General features: G+C 41.0%; 1 protein-coding gene across 1 annotated transcript in view; it reads right to left on the minus strand.

The window, feature by feature from the left end:
- Positions 1–540: 540 nt before the first annotated feature.
- Positions 541–17,750, minus strand: part of OGFOD3 (2-oxoglutarate and iron dependent oxygenase domain containing 3) — a 34,635-nt gene continuing 17,425 nt past the window's right edge. Inside the window, exons 7-10 of the mRNA XM_033518789.1 lie at positions 17,511–17,664; positions 11,469–11,592; positions 5,426–5,509; positions 541–1,867 (exon numbers count right to left, since the gene is read on the minus strand). Coding sequence (XP_033374680.1) covers positions 1,731–1,867; positions 5,426–5,509; positions 11,469–11,592; positions 17,511–17,664 — 499 coding nt within the window. The 3' untranslated portion in view covers positions 541–1,730. The remainder of the gene's footprint in view (positions 1,868–5,425; positions 5,510–11,468; positions 11,593–17,510; positions 17,665–17,750) is intronic.

Genomic DNA, 17,750 nt, shown 5'->3' on the forward strand with positions numbered 1-17,750 from the left:
TTTTTTCCCAAAGAAGAGCTCTCCTACCATGTACAGTGCACAATTTCCCAGCAAATGACAGGTGACAGGTTTGGTCATCATACTGAACAGACTGCTGAGGCTTAAAGACTCCAAAAGACAAAATCCAGCTTTAATTTATTTCTGAACAGTTCCCAGCAGGAGATACACCACGGGCAGCAGTTATTACAAGACACAGGATCTTCAAAAGATGAAAATCCAAGAAGAGATGAGCTGAGATTTCCCCCAGGGTCTGAGTTGAGCTTGGTGAGCAGGATTTGACAGAGGGCAGCTCCAGAAGTGCAGCTTCCTTTTAGTGCCACTCTCAGCTGGCACAACAGGGGAAACCAGCAGTAACAGGTCCATTCACATTCAGACTCCTGTCACACTTTGGGGGGAAAAACCCTACATTTAAATCTCAGGGTAATGGAAAGAATCAAGTTCAATCCCATAAAGCTGCTGGTGATCTTGGTCTGCCTTCACCTGCATTTAAAACATGGTGTAATGTAAATTCCTTGGAATAAACAGGCTTTAAGACAAGTGTTTCAATATAGAACCCAAGTTTATTATTTCCTTGCATCCAGCCATTTTAACAATTCTCCCTTGTTAGTACAGACAAGGAAAACTTTCTCAGGTTTCAGAACAATGAAATGAAATTACAGAGGACTAATCTTGCTGGTGTGCCCAGTGAGAGCCCTCACAAGTCCAAGTGTCCTCTTATCATTCCTCTTCATATTGATCTTCAGTGTAATTCCCCCTGTACTTATTATTTCCATAAAAGGGTACCTTAAAAAGTCCAAACTGTATGCATAAAAATAAAATAAAAAATAAAAAATCAAAGCACATTCCCAGATTTTCAGTGTTTCACAGAAATTATACATCCAGGTAAGAGACCAGATCAACATGATTACTTCAGAATTTGATTGAGAAAAAAATTAGGTTTTTCTACTGTTTATTTATCAACCTCTTGACCCACAGAAATCTTTGATTGCAGTAAAAAAACCCAAAGTATTTGGCAAGATTATGCATGTGTTTGTTACAATGCAAGTATCTCTTCTTGGAAGTCCCTTCCAGTGGTCCTCATTAACAGAAAAAGCCTTGGTACTAAATTCGAAAAGAGAAGTCCAAAAATAGCTATTGAGAGACTTCCTGAATATTCAATCAGTAATAATTAGATATAAAAAAAGTTCAAGTCCCAGTAGCCAAACCCAGGTGCATTTCCCACTGATCCCACACTCAGGAGAATCCATCCCTCTCAAGAGAAGGTGTGTTCTAGAGAGCAACACTCACCTGGCTCAATCAACTTAGGTCAGACTTTCTACACCACATTAATAACTAAGAAAATAAAGAATTGAATGGGTATCAGCAGCCTGGGGAGTCAGATCAAGGCATGGCCCAAAAGATTGTTTGTATCTTTCAAACTGAAGAATTTTTTTTTAAATATTAAAAAAATGAAGAGCCCACTTTCTCTTCTTTGTGGAGACCATTCCCTTTTCTTCATAGCCCATCCCTTTGGCACATGAAGACAAACCATTTCCAGAATGCATCAAATTTAAGATTGTTCTTAAGCCACCGTTTGCAATGTTTATGGAAAAGGAGATGTGAAAACAACGTGTTTCCACAGCTGGGCAGTTCTAATTGCATGTGAGGTTACAAGAGGTGGTATCTCCCTTTCTCCTCTCCTCTTGCAGGGCTTCTCCCCTCCCATCTGAGCTCCATCCCAGGCCCAGGAGTCAGCCCAGCAGCGGGTCCCCGATGCCGTGCTCCGGGTCGCAGGTGAAGGAGATGGTGATGGCAAAGCGAGTGCCCCACTGCACCTTCTCCACCCGGTGCAGGTTCTCTGATCCAGAGGTGAAAAACGACACCCGGCCTGCAAAGACAAAGGTTGGAAGCTGTGAGTGGAATTTGTCTCCCTCCACAGCTCAGCTCCTGTCTGCTTCCAGCTGCTCCCCGGTGACCTGAGAGCCCACGGGTGACCACAAACTGCCACCAGCTCACACTGCACTCTGACAGCTTTCCACTCTTTAAAACACACATTAATCCTTTGTGCCACCAGGCTGGAGATGTAATCCCACCAAAGCTAGTTTACAACAGGCAGGAGGAAGCTGAGAACATGGAAGCCACTTCTTAATTGCCTCAATTAAAAACAAAAAAAATGCAACTCTAGTCACTGTCAGCAAAGTGTACGGATTTCCTCCTTGCTCCCCTTCTAGTCCTGGCTCTCATTTTAGACCAAAGAAGGAAGAAGCACCACAGAGGTGGCAAGAAGCCCTCAGTGACAAAACCCCAGCAGGTTTACAAGCAGCTGTGGCAGTTTCTCAGCATTGTGTTTATCAGTAAGTGTTTGCTGTCACTTTCTGTGCCTGGTCTGATCTCTCGCTGCTCAGGCAGGTTACAAAGTCCCCTATCAGCCACGTAAAAATTCACTTTCCTTAGGAAAAGCCTCTCTTGGCAGTTGTTTTAGAGATGCAAGTGCTCCCTGCTGTGCTTGCTCCTGGCCCAGCCTTGGCAACGACACTCTGGGCTCAGTGGTGCCAGGGGAAGTGGAAATGCAGTGACTGAGTACACTGCCACCCCACTCCATGAGGCAGCAGGATGGAGCCCTCTGCACTGCCACCTTATTCACCTGTTCTGAGAATGCACAGCTTTGATATCCAGCAGCTAACTCCAAACTGACTCCGTGGGACTGCTCCAGCTCTCCTGAGGAAGCCAAAATTTCTTACCTGCAGAGCTCCCTCCCCACAACAGCATGTGGTTTTTCTACTCAGGCTTTTCCCCCACTGCTCAAATTAGAGTTTCTTTAAAAGCAGATGCCTACCTAAAGTCTGTACAACAACAACACGAACTATTCCAACCCTTACCCCACCTCACAGCCAAAATGGGCACCAGGCACATCACTGGGTTCCTCTTCTAAAAGGAAGATCCCCCAAAGATCCAGAAGTTCCTTTGTTTGCACCCTCCTCAGCAGCACACATGGGGGGTTTGCACAAAACTAGACTGGCTTTATGAGGCTGGGTTTACCCACTACTCCCTGAGTCCCTTTCATGTTCACTTGCAGCTCACACCTAATCCTCGTGCAGTTCAGTATCTTTTGTAGCAATTTCATCCCTTCTGTGCCTGTGGCTGCAGCTCAGTAATAGCTGAAGTTACACACATGTAAAGAAGAGATCCATTTGTATGCACAGCTCATTCCCACCTCGGTGTCCTGCTTTTCTGGATGAAAGGCTAAATGAAGGCAACATGCTCCTGTCCTACCAGTGCTGCCCTTAAGGATTCCATACAAAATCCTTCTGTCATGATTCTTTTTTTTCCCCCTTTAAAAAAAAGTATTTCAAGTTCATTAAAGTACATTATTATTGGTCCCTCACCTGCTCACCCAAAGCTTTGCCTTAAACTGACTTTCAAGCTGTTTTGTTTGATCTCTGACTAGAAGTAGCAGTAATCCAGTGCTAGACAAGGCTCAGTGCATTGTTTAAGCCTGTTAAATTGATTTTCTTTTTGGCCATACTGAATGTCTTTTAAGTTCTTTCTTTAATAAATATGTCTTCATATATATGGTATCAATCTGTTCCCTATGCATCAACTGGGGTCTCTGGGTAACCGAACAAGGCTATAGTCAATTTTCAAAGCAACTTCTTCCTCCCTTGGGAAGGATTTCTTTTAAACTTACTTCCTTTACAAAATTTTGAAGCAAAAGCACATTCTTTCCATGGTATGTTATTTTTATCAGTATGGATGTTCAAAAAGAGGGTAAAGAATATTAATTCCCATCCCATCTGACCAAACCTTCAAGGGATATATGGGAATATCCTTATCCAGATGATGCTCACTGGCAATGACCAAGGCCAGGGAACTCCTAACAACCTCTTAGAGGAAGAAAGATTTTAATTGTATTAGAGGTAACCACTTCCCCTGACTTTTTGAGAATCCATTTCTGCATTGATCCACAGGAATCATTTTAGAAGACATGCAAGTGCCAGTCACAAGATCCACTGCTACACATTTTATGGGACCCCAATTTAGATGAAGCAACTTTGTTATTTTAAGGAGTAATATTTAACAAGCAGCAAAAGCAACAGACATTTCACTATGCAGCAATTATGTAGCATTTAATTACTCAAACAAAGTCAGTGGAGGAACAACTGTATTAAATCCAAGCCTTTGCTTTTCCCTGCTTTTGCCTTTCCAGGTTTAATTCAGAACCACCTCTTAGCAGTGAATTCTTTTTAGATGTACTCAGAGCTCTGTCACAGGAAAAGTCACCATTCCCAAAAGGAATTGCTCTCAGGAAATGTTATCCCTGCTGAATAGGTTCACTTCCATCAACAAGCTGCCTTCAATTTGCCACCTAACCTCTGTCCTGAGAGGCAATACAGACTGGAGGGAAACACAAAGGAAACAATTTTCAGTGACATATGCACCCCTAACATGTAACTGTGACCTCAACAAAACCACTTTCTGCCACTTATTTCCTTGTCTAAAGGAAATGGAAGTAGTACAGACCTATTCTAACAAGGTTTCTGTGAAAATTTATCAGTAAGCATCATTATAATACTTTGCAGTTAACACATACTCTGATTTACAAGCATTATAAAAGAATTTATCTTCTTTTGTTCTTACTCTGACAAGAGGAAAATTAGTAGAACACAGCAGCTTAAATTATAACAAAATGTGGGGAATGTATGATGTGATTTTGAGAACCATGCAAAAAATTAACAGACCACAATGCTCATAAGAAAAAAATATAACATGATTGTTATATCTCTAATATTACACATTCATTACATAACAGGTTGGAAGAGCACTTGAGATGTTACCTGGTCAAATTCCCTTTCTCAAATCAAGGCCAACTCCTAAATTACATCCAGCTCCTGAATCCCACCAGGCTGCCAGGGCCACATCACTGCCACAAGTGAGTGCAGCATTCAGAGCTTTCCCAGGGGTGTCTCACACATGATTTTGCTACTCCTGTGTCTCCCGTGCTTGATTTTTGAACGGGGGACAAGGAGTAGATGATGTTCAGAAGTCCTTTCCAACCCCAGTTATTCTGATTACAAACAAAACAGTCCATCCACATCAATATCAGCTTTGGTAAACATTTCTATTTGCAGCTTGCCTGTTTTTGGACTCTAAGCCCCATCATGCTCCCATCCTTCACACGGTATTTTTCCCCTTCTGCCTTCTTTGCAGCACCCTTCTGGCTCTTCTAGTTTAATTCACTGCCAAATTTCCTTGTAAACTCCTTGGGTCATGAGAACCTCAAGGAGAAAAAGCAAATGATGTGTTAGATTGTCTCCACCATCACTCAGTCGAGTAAGGGAATGGTAACTGCACCCTCTCTCCTCCCTGGGCACCAGGGAAGGGCAGGGGCCAGGGAAGGGAAGGGAAGGGATGCAAAGCAGGGCTGGGGGAATGGAAAGGGCCTCACCACCATCCACTGTCCATGGCAACAGGCTGGGGGCACTGGGAAGACTGAAATGCTGCTCAGGAGGAACAGAAGTAGCTCCTCTGTCTGGTTGAAGAGAAGCAGAAACAGTTTATTTGGCACCACAGATCTATTCAGCATCTTTCATCTCATGCACTGACAGCTTCCACTGCCTGCCTCACATTTATCAGCTCTAAATGTTCCTCAGGAAAGAAGGAAAAACTGCATCTCATCTGCTGAATGACAGCCAGACAGAAGCACTGCCAGGGAAAATGCACTTCAGTTGTGTTCTCATCCTCATCATTTATTGAGAATTAATCACCAATTTATTCTCATGTAGAGTATCTGAGAAAACTCATCATATCATTAGGCAAATAAACTGGTAATAATGTTTTCTGCAAGCACACAATAAAATTTATTTAATTAATTCAATTACTTATTTAAAAATATTGAATTGGGAGAATTTAAGCAAATCCCACAAAAGGAACCTGGAGTGACAATGTCTACAAGTGCCCTGATCTGGAGTGAAGAGAGCACTCCAGAAGAGAGGGCATGAGCTTCTCTGAACCATTTTGCTGCATTTATATCAAGCACTGAAGAATAAAAAACCCTACAGCCTAAAAATAAAACCCCAAACAAAAATCTACACACAATGGGTATCAAATCCTAGTTACAGACTTGTACCATATTTAGTTACTAGACAGCAATTTCTTGCTGTTATATATCAAATCACTGGTTCACATAGTGAAGTCTCCTCACAGCCAGTTTGTAGTGTTAACAATACTCTCAAAAAAGTAGTTGCTTCTACTTTAAATTCAGAAAGGCCTGGAAATCTTCCAAATTACAGTTTTTAAAGAAAATTAATGAACTTATTTATTTCCTACATGTAAAAAGTACATGAACATTTTTTGATACCAACTGCTAGATTTTGAGAATCCCTGCCTGCTTCTCTCCTACCAGCACAGCTGGTTGCTTGAAATCACAGAAGTTTCCACTCTGTCTAAAGGTGTGACAACTCTGGGGAGTGTTTAGAAGTGAAAAATGTATATTTTCTCTTTCCAAATGAATTATGAGTGTCCCCAAGGCCTTTTGGATCCATCTCAAGAGGACAGGGATATCACCCCTGCTCTGCAGTTCTCCCCTTCAGGGCTGAGCCTCACCCAGCCAGTGCTGCCAGCTCTGCTCTGCTCTCCCTGTCAGAGCTGCACCAGGACTCAGAATTTGACTTCTACAAAAAGTTCTCACTAAGAACAAAGTGTTGCAACTTCAACCACATTAAAACAGCCTCAGGATCACCTGTCTGACTTTTCCTGACCTTGCCAAATGTGGCATGTCCAGCAGAGCTGTGGTCAAATCACATGGATGCCCAATTTGGGTTCTGGACCTGTGGTAAGAAGGAACTCATCCTTATATTTAGTAAATCACTCAAGCATAAGCACAAAGGTAACCTCTGCTGCTCAGTTATTCCAAAAATAGTCCTTAAAGAGGCTTCATCAAAGCATCTGTGGCCTGTGATATTCACACAGAGCTTAGGAACCAAGAAATGAACTCTCACTACTGAACCACTCACTGACACAGCTGATCCTGCAGTTACTTTGGTATTTTGTTTTATTTCATCTGTTACATTACCTGAATTTCATGAAGTAGCTTTTTGAAGCTGATTTTCCACTACTTTCTGCCTTCAGCTTTGCTGTGTGTTTTCTTAACCAGCATCAACTCAAATTCAAGAACTCTTGGCCTGCACGTGCATTAATAAAGGCACAAACAGGACGTGCTACATGTGGTCATTTATAACCAAGTTTTCATGGCAGGGGAAAAGCCTGAGAGGCCAATTCTGAATCCTGGCAGTGCTTCACAATCCTCTGTGCAGCACTAACACAGGACAACTCTTCCCCCAGCACTCCTCAATCCTTTCAGTGCTCCAGGCAGTGGATTTATCAGAAGTCACTCCCACAAACCCCACCTTAGGTGCACTCCCAGGTACCTATTGCTTTATGGGCCCAGTTAAAACAGTGTTTCATTTATGTCATGGTTAACCTGGCATCAAACACCATCAGAACACAAAACCTGCCTGGAAGACAGTTATTATTCCACAGATAACAAAACCAAAAGCAAGTTCTACTGAGAAATAAGGAGCTATTTTCTGTCTTTTTTGACAGAACTGCAACGGATCCTCCTTTTCCTACCACTTCCCTTTGCTATCACCTCACCAGTCCCTGGCACAGTTTGTGATGAGTATTGCAGATGAGTAAGAATTGCTGTCCTTTGCATGGCTGGTGCTTACTGCAGCTGCTAATGCTGGCTCCCATTCCTCACCAGGACTGACAGATACTTCTGTGGACTTGTTAAAAATTATTTAAAATTATTCTCAGCTTTCAACTGATACTGATTTAACTTCAAGATGTGCTCCAGGTTTTTATTGATTGGCAGAAAACTAAAAAGCAAGGATTGGCAGAAGATTATCATGACCTAGACTGAATCTGGAGGATGTGGATTGAATACAGAGACAGATGAGATTGTCTATATGGGGGGAAATTCCCAAATATCTTAGACATTCAAATGGAATATTTTACACTTTCAGAAACACACATTTCTGACAGCTGTGAGAACACACTAAGTTTGAGATTAGAGTCACATTTCACTCTCCAATGCACAGAATTCATTTTGCCCCACAGATTAGTTCCTTCCACAAACACAGAAATGATTGTGACCTTTCCTTCTGCCTTTGTATAATAAATTACTTGTATAAAGAACAAATTCCCTTGTAAGTTGAAAACAGGTGCAGCAAAGCTGACCTTCAAACCAAGAAATGCACATGCAAATAAACACAGAACCAGTACTGGGATTTCATTCCAACAGCAGTTTCATCTACACTTAATGATCAAGTGAAATCTGTGACCTGCCTAATATTGCCAGACCCCAAACTCACACAGGACTCTGCAAAATGATGAAATTCTAAACATGACATTTTCAAATATGAAATTTTTAACACTAACAAGTTTAGCAGCAGCAGAAAGTATACCAATTTTGTGACTGAAAAAGGAAAGCCTTGATGTTTACCATTTTTTCTTATTCCTCCTGTATGTCTTGCAGATTACCAAAACATGTCTCTGACCAGCAAAAAGAGTTAATACTGAAACAGTTAATATTAACAGAGTTAATATTAAAAGGGCTTCATTTTGAAGGACCTCATTCAAAATGTTGCTGTTTCTTACAGTCTCTCAAACAGAGCCAATTCTGGTGTAAGGGGTGGAAAAAAATCCCAGCATGACAATTTTGGGAACAGAATTTCCATATCTATTTAAAAGGAACAGATACAAGTTTAGATCTGTTTGTCACAAAAAAAAATGTTTTCTTCTCAAAGTCACGTTTCTCTTGGCACTAAGAATTTTCTTCCTCCTGGTACAGTGAGTTTCTTGTGGCAGAGAGAGGTCCTGACTGGAGTCAAAAGACACATATTCATTTCTGAAGCCCATGAGAGCACAAGAAAGATGTGTTCCTTCATGCCACGTCTGGTTATGAATTAGCCAAAGGTCTGTACTCTTGAACTGGTGCTGACTTGTTCATTTCTGTTAAAAAAATAACCTCAAGAGCCTCAACATTAATAAATTATAATTCCTCCTTAAAGTTAGTGTTTGCCAACAACCAAACTAGGGGATGTTAAAGATCATCCTACAAATTAGAGAGTCATTCAGTCAACTGTGTGAGTCAGGGCTTAGAGACTTCTTAGGTAATCTGCAAGTGATATAAACTGAGGGGAAATGAAAATCATTTTCATTTAGGCTCCACTCCCAGCAGAACAGTTCTCCCTGTCCCCAGGTGCCTGGCTGACACTGATCCTCACCAGTGAAATGCTGCAAATGCATCTGCAGCAGGAGTGGGACTTGCTCAGGCAGCACTTTCAAACACATCCCACAATGGTTTCATTGCTTTTTCTTGTATTTCCCAATTTTCTTGTATTTCCCAGAGCTTTTCTGCTCTGCTGCATCACTAACAATGCCTTTCTGCTCTCCACTCACACCTGAACAAACTGCTGCTCACAGGAAAAGAAACCTGCTCATTTTGGGACACAGTATCAGGTCCCCAAAAATGCAGGCTAAGTGTGAGACAAGCAGTGGCATTAGCAATACAGAAAAGTAAATTAGTTGTCAAGCATGAAAACTAAACCAGAGATTATGACAGTCATCTCTAAAAAAGCCTGGAGCTCCTAAATGAGAAGCTCATCAACATGTGGTTTTAAAAGTTGAATCAGAGTGACAAGAGAAGCACAAAGGATCAAAAGAGCGTAAAATGAAACAAAACAAACAAAAGCCAAAAAGACAGAAGGAGAGAAAAAACACTGCAGAGGAACATTAGCAACATGAAAAATACATCAACTTGTACCAGCAACAGAAAACAGCCTGGGGTCAATCCTTCACAAAACACATTTTATCAGCAAGAGGAAAAATAAGTGCAAATGCCTTCACATTGTGCTTCACCTCTAAAGATTTTCCCCTTTGCTCACAGGATGTCAGTGGTGCACAGGACCCCTGACAACTGTGGTAACTCAGAGATGTGTTAGAGAAGTGTAATTCATCTTCTCTTGTATCCATGAAGGACATTTGTGCTATTCCTTAGGAGCTGTGCATTGTTTTGTTTCAGAAGGGAAGTCCTGTGGCACACACTGCCCATACAAACCCCTGGCAAAGGGAACAGCCAGAAAGAAAATTATGTATTTCATCAGCTTCCCCTTCTTCCCCCAAAACGACATCAAGATCAAAGACCCTGCAGGAGAAAACCTGACAATGAATAGATGGGGCTGAATGGAAGCAATTTCACAGTTACAGACTTTTGGAAATTAAGTCAGGGGCACTCTGCAGCTAGGCTGAGTGCCCCTGCACTGAGGAGACAGCTGTCCTCACATACCTAGAAATCAGCTGTGATTTCTACAGCTATAAAGATCTGGTAATCTCAGAATTGCTTCTGGAAACAAAATAATTCAATGTGTTTCCTTCAAAATACTGGCAGCAGCATTTAGAAAAAGATGAAGCTTTCAGTTTACGGTTTACTTCCAATCATAAAAGACAAATTAATCAAACATACAAATGTTGATAGCAAACCCAGAATGCAGGTAATCTCAGAGTTTATCTAAACCAGCATCACTGCAGCTGAGTGAATCACTGTGATGCATAAGTCAAAAACCACCCATCCCAATTTGCAGGCACTAATATTCTGAAGTCGTTTTTGCTTCTGCCTGGGGTAACAACTGTCAGCAGACAATTACTGAGGCTCTTTAATGAGTAACTTTCCATCTTTTCTGTCTTGGAAAAAAAAGGCAGAACACAGCAGGAATATAAAGTTGTCCTTTATTTTTTTCCTGCAGCAGTGTGGCTGATCTTGTATTATGAAAGGTAACACTGCTGGAAGCTCAGCACTCACCTGCCAGACAGATGAGTTGAGGCTGAGCTCCTCTCTAGGCAGCCCCAGAGTAATTCTAGTTTTAAATTATCCACATATTAGAAAAATCTCAAACTAGCCTTAAAGGTTTTTTTCTTTAATTATAACTGACAGCCACCAGAAGGTTCATCCCTACCAGAACTCCAGGAAGCAGGGATGGATTTATATCCAAGCAATCACAGTTCATCATGCTCCAACTGCTCAGCAGAGCTGTGGCAATCAATCACCTTCACAGCCAGCCCTCAGCCATTACAGGGTATTAAACCCCACACCTTGAGCAAAGGAATTTCAGGCCAGTCTAAAATGAATTGCTTTAATTTGGATTTGCAGAAGTGACAGCTCTGCTTTTGCTGCACAGTGACCTGCTAAGCTGCCAGGACAGGCCACCTCCTCTAAGCCCTACAGCTTTCAGGGAAGTCACTTATTGCGGCTTAACACCAGATATTACAAACTGTGGCTGTATTTTAACCTGTTTTCATCTTTATTTTTGATGTCATCAATCTGAGCACAGAATGCTACACTACCCCATTATTCCTGATACAAAACAGTCCCACACCACCAAGAAATGGCAGAACCTGCCCAGCTCCCTGCAGCCAACCTGGGCTTGTACCTGCTCGGGGCTCCACTGTCTTGTTGGAATCTGCGTCCATGAACACGAACCGCCCACCCCCGAAGTCTTCAGAGTAGTCAGAGAGGTAGAGCAGGGAAGTGTAGTCAAAAGAGCCATAAGTCACCTGTGAGGAAAACCAAAATTATCAAAATTTACCAAATTCTTTATCTTATCTCTGCAGAACACAGCTAATGAGCAAATGGTTCTGGTGGGTTTTTCTGATCTTCAGTTTTTCGTGTATTTAATAAAGGGGTCTTTGAAAACCAAGAACACCAATTTCTAGGAATTATCCATGTTTATTAGTCTATACTCTTGTGTTTACACACTCACTACAAGACTAGCATGTCATGTGTATTATTTCCATTGTTACAGTTTCCATAATTAAACAAGTGTTGCTATTGATTTCTATCATCCAAGAGCAAAAAACAACCGAGTGTCAGAAGTGCACTGCATCAAAAAGACAGGATTTATACCACTGCAAGATAAAATTTCACCAGGAGGTTAATAAACAGAAGAACAGCCTTTGAATAATCATTTCCACCCATTATACCTCACTTCTGTTCTTTCACCAGCTGCCACACAGGAGATTCATGGTAACAGTAAATCAGAATTTCCAAGTAAATATACATTTTCTGGAGGAGCTTCTATTCTTTTCCATACAGGTTTTATTTAAAACCTTTCAAACTGAACTTTGCAAGTCTCTGCTTCTTCTCAGCCTACAGACCAAACACCCCACTTTTAAGTCTAACAAGGTGATTTTTTCCTTCCTTTTAAAGCATTATTTTTGGTGGACATGTATGCTTGAAGTAGGAGAAAATAAATATTCCATACTAACGCTCAGAGTGAAGCTGTCTAAATATTTAACACTGAATTTAGCTGATCCTGGAAATATTTCCTTTCATATCTACCTGTCACCAGCAATTTAAAAAATACTTGAAATCAATGTCTGTGTTCTCCAATTTCTTTGTGTATCACAACTCAAAAGTTCAGCATTACACTGTCAAACAGTGAAATGTGCAGCACAGTAGCACTGTATAAATACACAGAATTTGCAGAGTGTTTTGACTGACCTGGTGACTGTTAGAGGTAAGTGCTACTTCCAAACTTAGAAGTTTTCTAAATATTTTCAGTCATGTCTCAAGTTATGCTCATTAGTGCCAGTTAGATTTTGGCTCAGGAGCAGTTGTACACATTTTTCTGTAAGGGCAGGAGCAGAGAGAACATAACAGCAGATGGAATAGGAAGACATTTCCATTCATACTCATGTTATTATTTTGACCGTAAGGGCTCAAAGGAAAAAAGCCAAATCTGGTGATCTGCTGCCCTACATGGTGTGAATCACAGAAAATGAGAGAAATATTACAGTGATCCCCATCTCCCCATATATAACCAAGCCCTGGTAGCTGTACAAGGCAATAAATAGGAATTAATGAGCAAGTGGTGGTGCAGCACCTCAAACCACTCTGCAGCCCTTCTCATGCAAATCAGCTTTGCAAAGCTATTTTCCACTTCACTGACTTGGTGATAAAAACTTCCAATCTATTTAAGCAAGTCTCCAGCCAGTGGAGAAGTTCATACAACTCATACTTGCACGTTTAATGCATTAGAATTGTTTTTATCAACTCCTCAGTGGAGCTGCAATCTTTGCTCCCTCAGTGCACCCTCTCTCCTCTCCAAGGTGGCTTTACCAATTCTAAACTTCTAAGAGCTGACTACCAACCATCTTAGCCAAACCAAACACACCTGATTTCTACAGATTACTAATCTGGGGAATGAAGAAAATGGCTTTTCCCTTCCTGCCCTTAATTCATTACTCACTCTCAGAAGCAGCCAGGCCTGAGAAATGCAACACTATGGAAAGCAGGCACTAAATTATACTCAGTTATTTAAAATGCTAGAAGTGCCCCCATGTATATTGAATTTATTTGTTACCCTGGTAATGATTTCCAATACCAGACAGATTAATAATTGAACCAAAAGATCACACTATGTGAGAAAAGCTATCATTGAAAGCCACACAGCTGCAAATCAAATTTCTACAGCTCCTTGTAAACAACTGAAGAGAAAAAATGCTGATATTTCCATTCAGCCTGCTATGTCATACAGTTAGTGTGCTCTTTTTGAACATTCCTTATCCAAAAAGTCAAACACAGATAATATTTAATGGTAGATGCTCATAATGATGTTTATATATGATAGTTCTTTAAAGGCTATTATTATAAATAGAACTATCTGCCAGCCCCATTTTGCAGTGGGTTTTTATTAGGGACACATTTCTATGCAACTAAACAGCTGTAGGACCATGCAAGAGGTCTGTAGTTACTGAAGATACTCAGGACAGCATCCTCTGCTTTCCAGTGCAGAAGAAAATTCACTTTGCAATCAGCATTGCTCCAGCATGCAAGAAAGAGTCAAAACTTCTCTTTCCTGCAAGCCTTCACCTCATTCTGTGTAGATAACCACCAGAATAGCCTTGATAGCAACTTCCAGTGTCCTATTTATTGGCAGTGCCTATTTAGCAGACAGTACAAGAGCAAAGAGCACATCCCTGAATTGCAAGGGGCTGTAGGTGAGCTGAGGTGATGGCTTTGAGCAGAAATGAGAATCAACCACCTCCATTTTCAGAGATGATGCTGTCCCAGGGCAGAAATAGGATCCTTTGATGTGTTTTATTACATTTAGGGGAAGAAAAGAAGAGTGAGAAGTCTGCTGGAAGGGACAGCAGCTGCTCTCAGTGACAGACTCAGGGCTGCAGGTACAGGGGAGGGTTGGGGAGATGGAGAGCACACTGCAGGTGAGAAATGTTTGGCTTGTTCAGCCCAGAGAAATAAAAGCTGAAAGGGGATCTGATTCCTACCTATAAATACATCGGGGTGGGAGAATGTAGCACTGTGAGGAGGAACAAAAACAGCTATAAACTGATCATGGACATGTTTAAGCTAAAAAAAAACCCAACCAATTTCAGGAAAATGTGCACTGAAGTGCTGGACTAGCTCTGATAGAAGAAATTCAAAGAAAACTAACCCAAAACCATCTTATGGCAGAGCTTGACAATTCTGTGAAGGATGAGAGCATCCATGCCCAAGCAGGGGACTGCACAAATCAACAAGTCCCACGCTGCCTCTACCAGAAAATGTGGTAAGACTGCAGCACTGACAGCGTGAAGTGAGCAACAGCAACTCCATTATAAATACCATCAGGTATTTGACATATGGAAGCCTCAGTTCCAAACAAATTCCATCCAAGATGAAACTCCACATCTTAAAACACTCACTTCATTTGATTTAGATGCTTGTAAATTTAACAAGATTAAATGAGTCATTCGGGTGATTTCAGGGTTTCCATTCCTATGTAACTACAAACCAAGTAAATTTTAGGGGGAAAAAAACTAAAGCCTCAGACACAATAAATCTGTACTACTCCTTTATGCTGTTTAAAGTCTTCAGGGAGATTCAGATTGAGAAATATAACTGAGGCAGACTCAGCAACATCAGGAAAAAGGCAAGAGGGATTTCCATATGTTCCAAGAAGCGACATCTTTTTAACATCACTCTGAAACAGAAAATAAATATAATGAACTCTTTTTGCTAAGCCTTCATTTTACCTTTCTTCTGGAAAGAGGCAAGGAAAAAATCATGATGTATTCTAGGAATAACCTTCACTGTTAAATGATGCAGAAATACCTAAAGTGACTTGTTCTGTTCCAAGGGGAAAGCATAAATAATGATCCAACACAAAAGCATCCAACAAACTGGGAAGTTTTATTCATCTTTCTTCAACTTCCCAGTATTCACACTTGCTTTGGAGGCCACATAAGAACTCTACTGCTCTTTTCTGGGAAGAACTTCTTACCTCAGATCAATATAAATGCTTTTGGATTTTTTTCTTGCTTTCAACTGCAGTCTGGAAGTGGAAAAGTTTGCTGGAGGAAGTGAAATCTAAGCCAGGCTGACTGCACTGAAGGCAACCTGGGAAGCTGCACATCCTCACCCTATTTAGTCTCTGCTCAGACTACTTATGATTATCAACAAGGTGTTTGGTAACTGCCCCAACTGGGATAATTCTCTTTACAGACTCAAAATTATTTAGGTTGTGTCAAAGATCTCCAAGATCACTGACTCCAAGCAGTGTCATAAATCAGACAACCCAATTATTCAGTATAGACACTACTAAGGTCTACATTCTGCATTCCAAGTCTAAGAGAGCACTTTTCCTGCTTGTTTTGGTTTTTTGAAGCTGGAGATGGGTTAGAAAAAGCCAAGGCAAATCAATTGATGTATCTGCTCCCTGAACAGACAGGCTGCAAGATAAATAAAACATGAACAAAAGAGAAGGATAAAACCAGGAAAACATTTAGCTTGCTGTCCATCATGTTCAGGCACTCTCAGGATGACAGGACAGAAAAGCAGCTTCTACAAATTCACTTCATGTAAACTTATTTGCATGTAAATGACAAAATAACTTGTACATTACAGGAGATATTTAGGTGGAAACACTTAATTGAGAGGTTACCTTATTCATTTCCCAATGCAAAACACATTCAGAGAAGAATAAAGAGAATACTGGCAAGCAGGGCTTGTGCAGACACAAATCTCATTACAGTAATAAATCAGTCTGAAATTCTAAAATGGGCTTTTTGGGGGCTGAAATAAAAGAGTGGAGAAAATAAGCATCAGCTGTTGAAATATACTGCTTTCCCCACCCTCGTGGCAGTCAAATCTGATTCTCTGAAACTGAGGGAAAACTGTGAGGAACTGATGAATTCACTGCACCTCACACAACCAGAATCAGCAGTTTCCTTCTTCCCAAGGGTCCCATGGAACTGAACAAAACATGATGGAATTTCTGTGAACCACACCAGCACACTTTGCTCCCTACAGCCTTTTCCTACCAACACAAATCAAAACAATCTGGACCTCAAAACCATCCCCCACCACCTGTGGTCCAATCCCTATTCACTGGTTACATCACAGCTTTCCAAACCAGAGGCATCCAAAACCTGGGAGATTCCACCCTACAGCACCTTCTGCTTCCAAACATAAGCTGTGTCATCACTGCCACTACATTTTCTAAATTTAAGCTGCTTCTGCCCACATGAACAAGGACACAGGAACTCACACCAATGCTGTGACCAACAAAAGATGCTTCCATCAGACTGGCTTTTTCCAGGAAATACTTGAAGGCAAGGAATGTTTCTGTTTGATTTTTTCATGTCTCAGGTCATAGACTTCAATGTACACTGCTCACTTACAGACTCAAGCCCTGAGGAATAACATGGATTTTGCTGGGATTATTTTATTTGTTTCCATCTTGGATAATCCATGACTACAGAGTGAATTGTTTATAAATCCTGAAGGCATGAAAATTGGACATTGTGGAGTAGAGGTGATTTTTTTGCCTGGTTGGGGTTTTTTTTTGTGTTGTGGGGTTTTTTCTTTGATTCTTCCCTTGCTTGTATTCTGCTGTTCTACACAGAATGCCAGAACTCAGTGAAATTCAGATATCAACTCAATACCAAATCATTTAAGTCCGTTGAGAAATGCAAAGTATTAAGCTATAAGCCTAGAAATAAAACTGTGCAGTTAAAAGGATCAAAACACCAAGTTATTGAAAAAGCTCACCAGGTACCACATCCCCACTGAAATACAAAAAGCTTCCATTCACATATAGCTGAAATAGAAATATTAAGCTTTTATCAAGAGCCTTAGATCCATAACAGCAGTGACCAACTGACCACTGTGAAACAGCTCCTGCTGGATCTGAAAGAGCAATTCAGGTCATTTTAATCAATGTTTTTGACAAAACAGATTCCTGAGTAGTCATTCTCACAGTTTACTAATTATAGAAAAACTAAATTAGAGAAGCTAAAATTGAATGGGATGTAATGGCCTATGCTTCTAAAACTCACTTATCTCCCACTAGCTTCACCCCCTGAAGCACCAGTTTTCAAACTTGTTTGATGGATTGTTTAATGCAAAATTGTTTCAAGGTGATTTAATAATAACAGGAGATGTTTACATCCCATCTCAGCCTCCTCCTCACCTTGTCCACGTGTGGGTGCCAGTACTCATCGTGTGTTGTCTTGGCTCCTGTGCTGTTCATCCTGGAGAAGAACGTTGGCTTGGTCAGGTACATGGCAGAAGAGCTGATCCCAAACACCTGAGCAATCCTTTGCTGAATCCTCTGCCTCACATCCCTGCAAAAACACACACAGCACAGTCAGTGACACCTCTCTCACATCCCTGCAAAAACACACACAGCACAGTCAGTGACACCTCTCTC

Source organism: Parus major, chromosome 18, assembly GCF_001522545.3.
Source record: "Parus major isolate Abel chromosome 18, Parus_major1.1, whole genome shotgun sequence".
NCBI lineage: Eukaryota > Metazoa > Chordata > Aves > Passeriformes > Paridae > Parus > Parus major.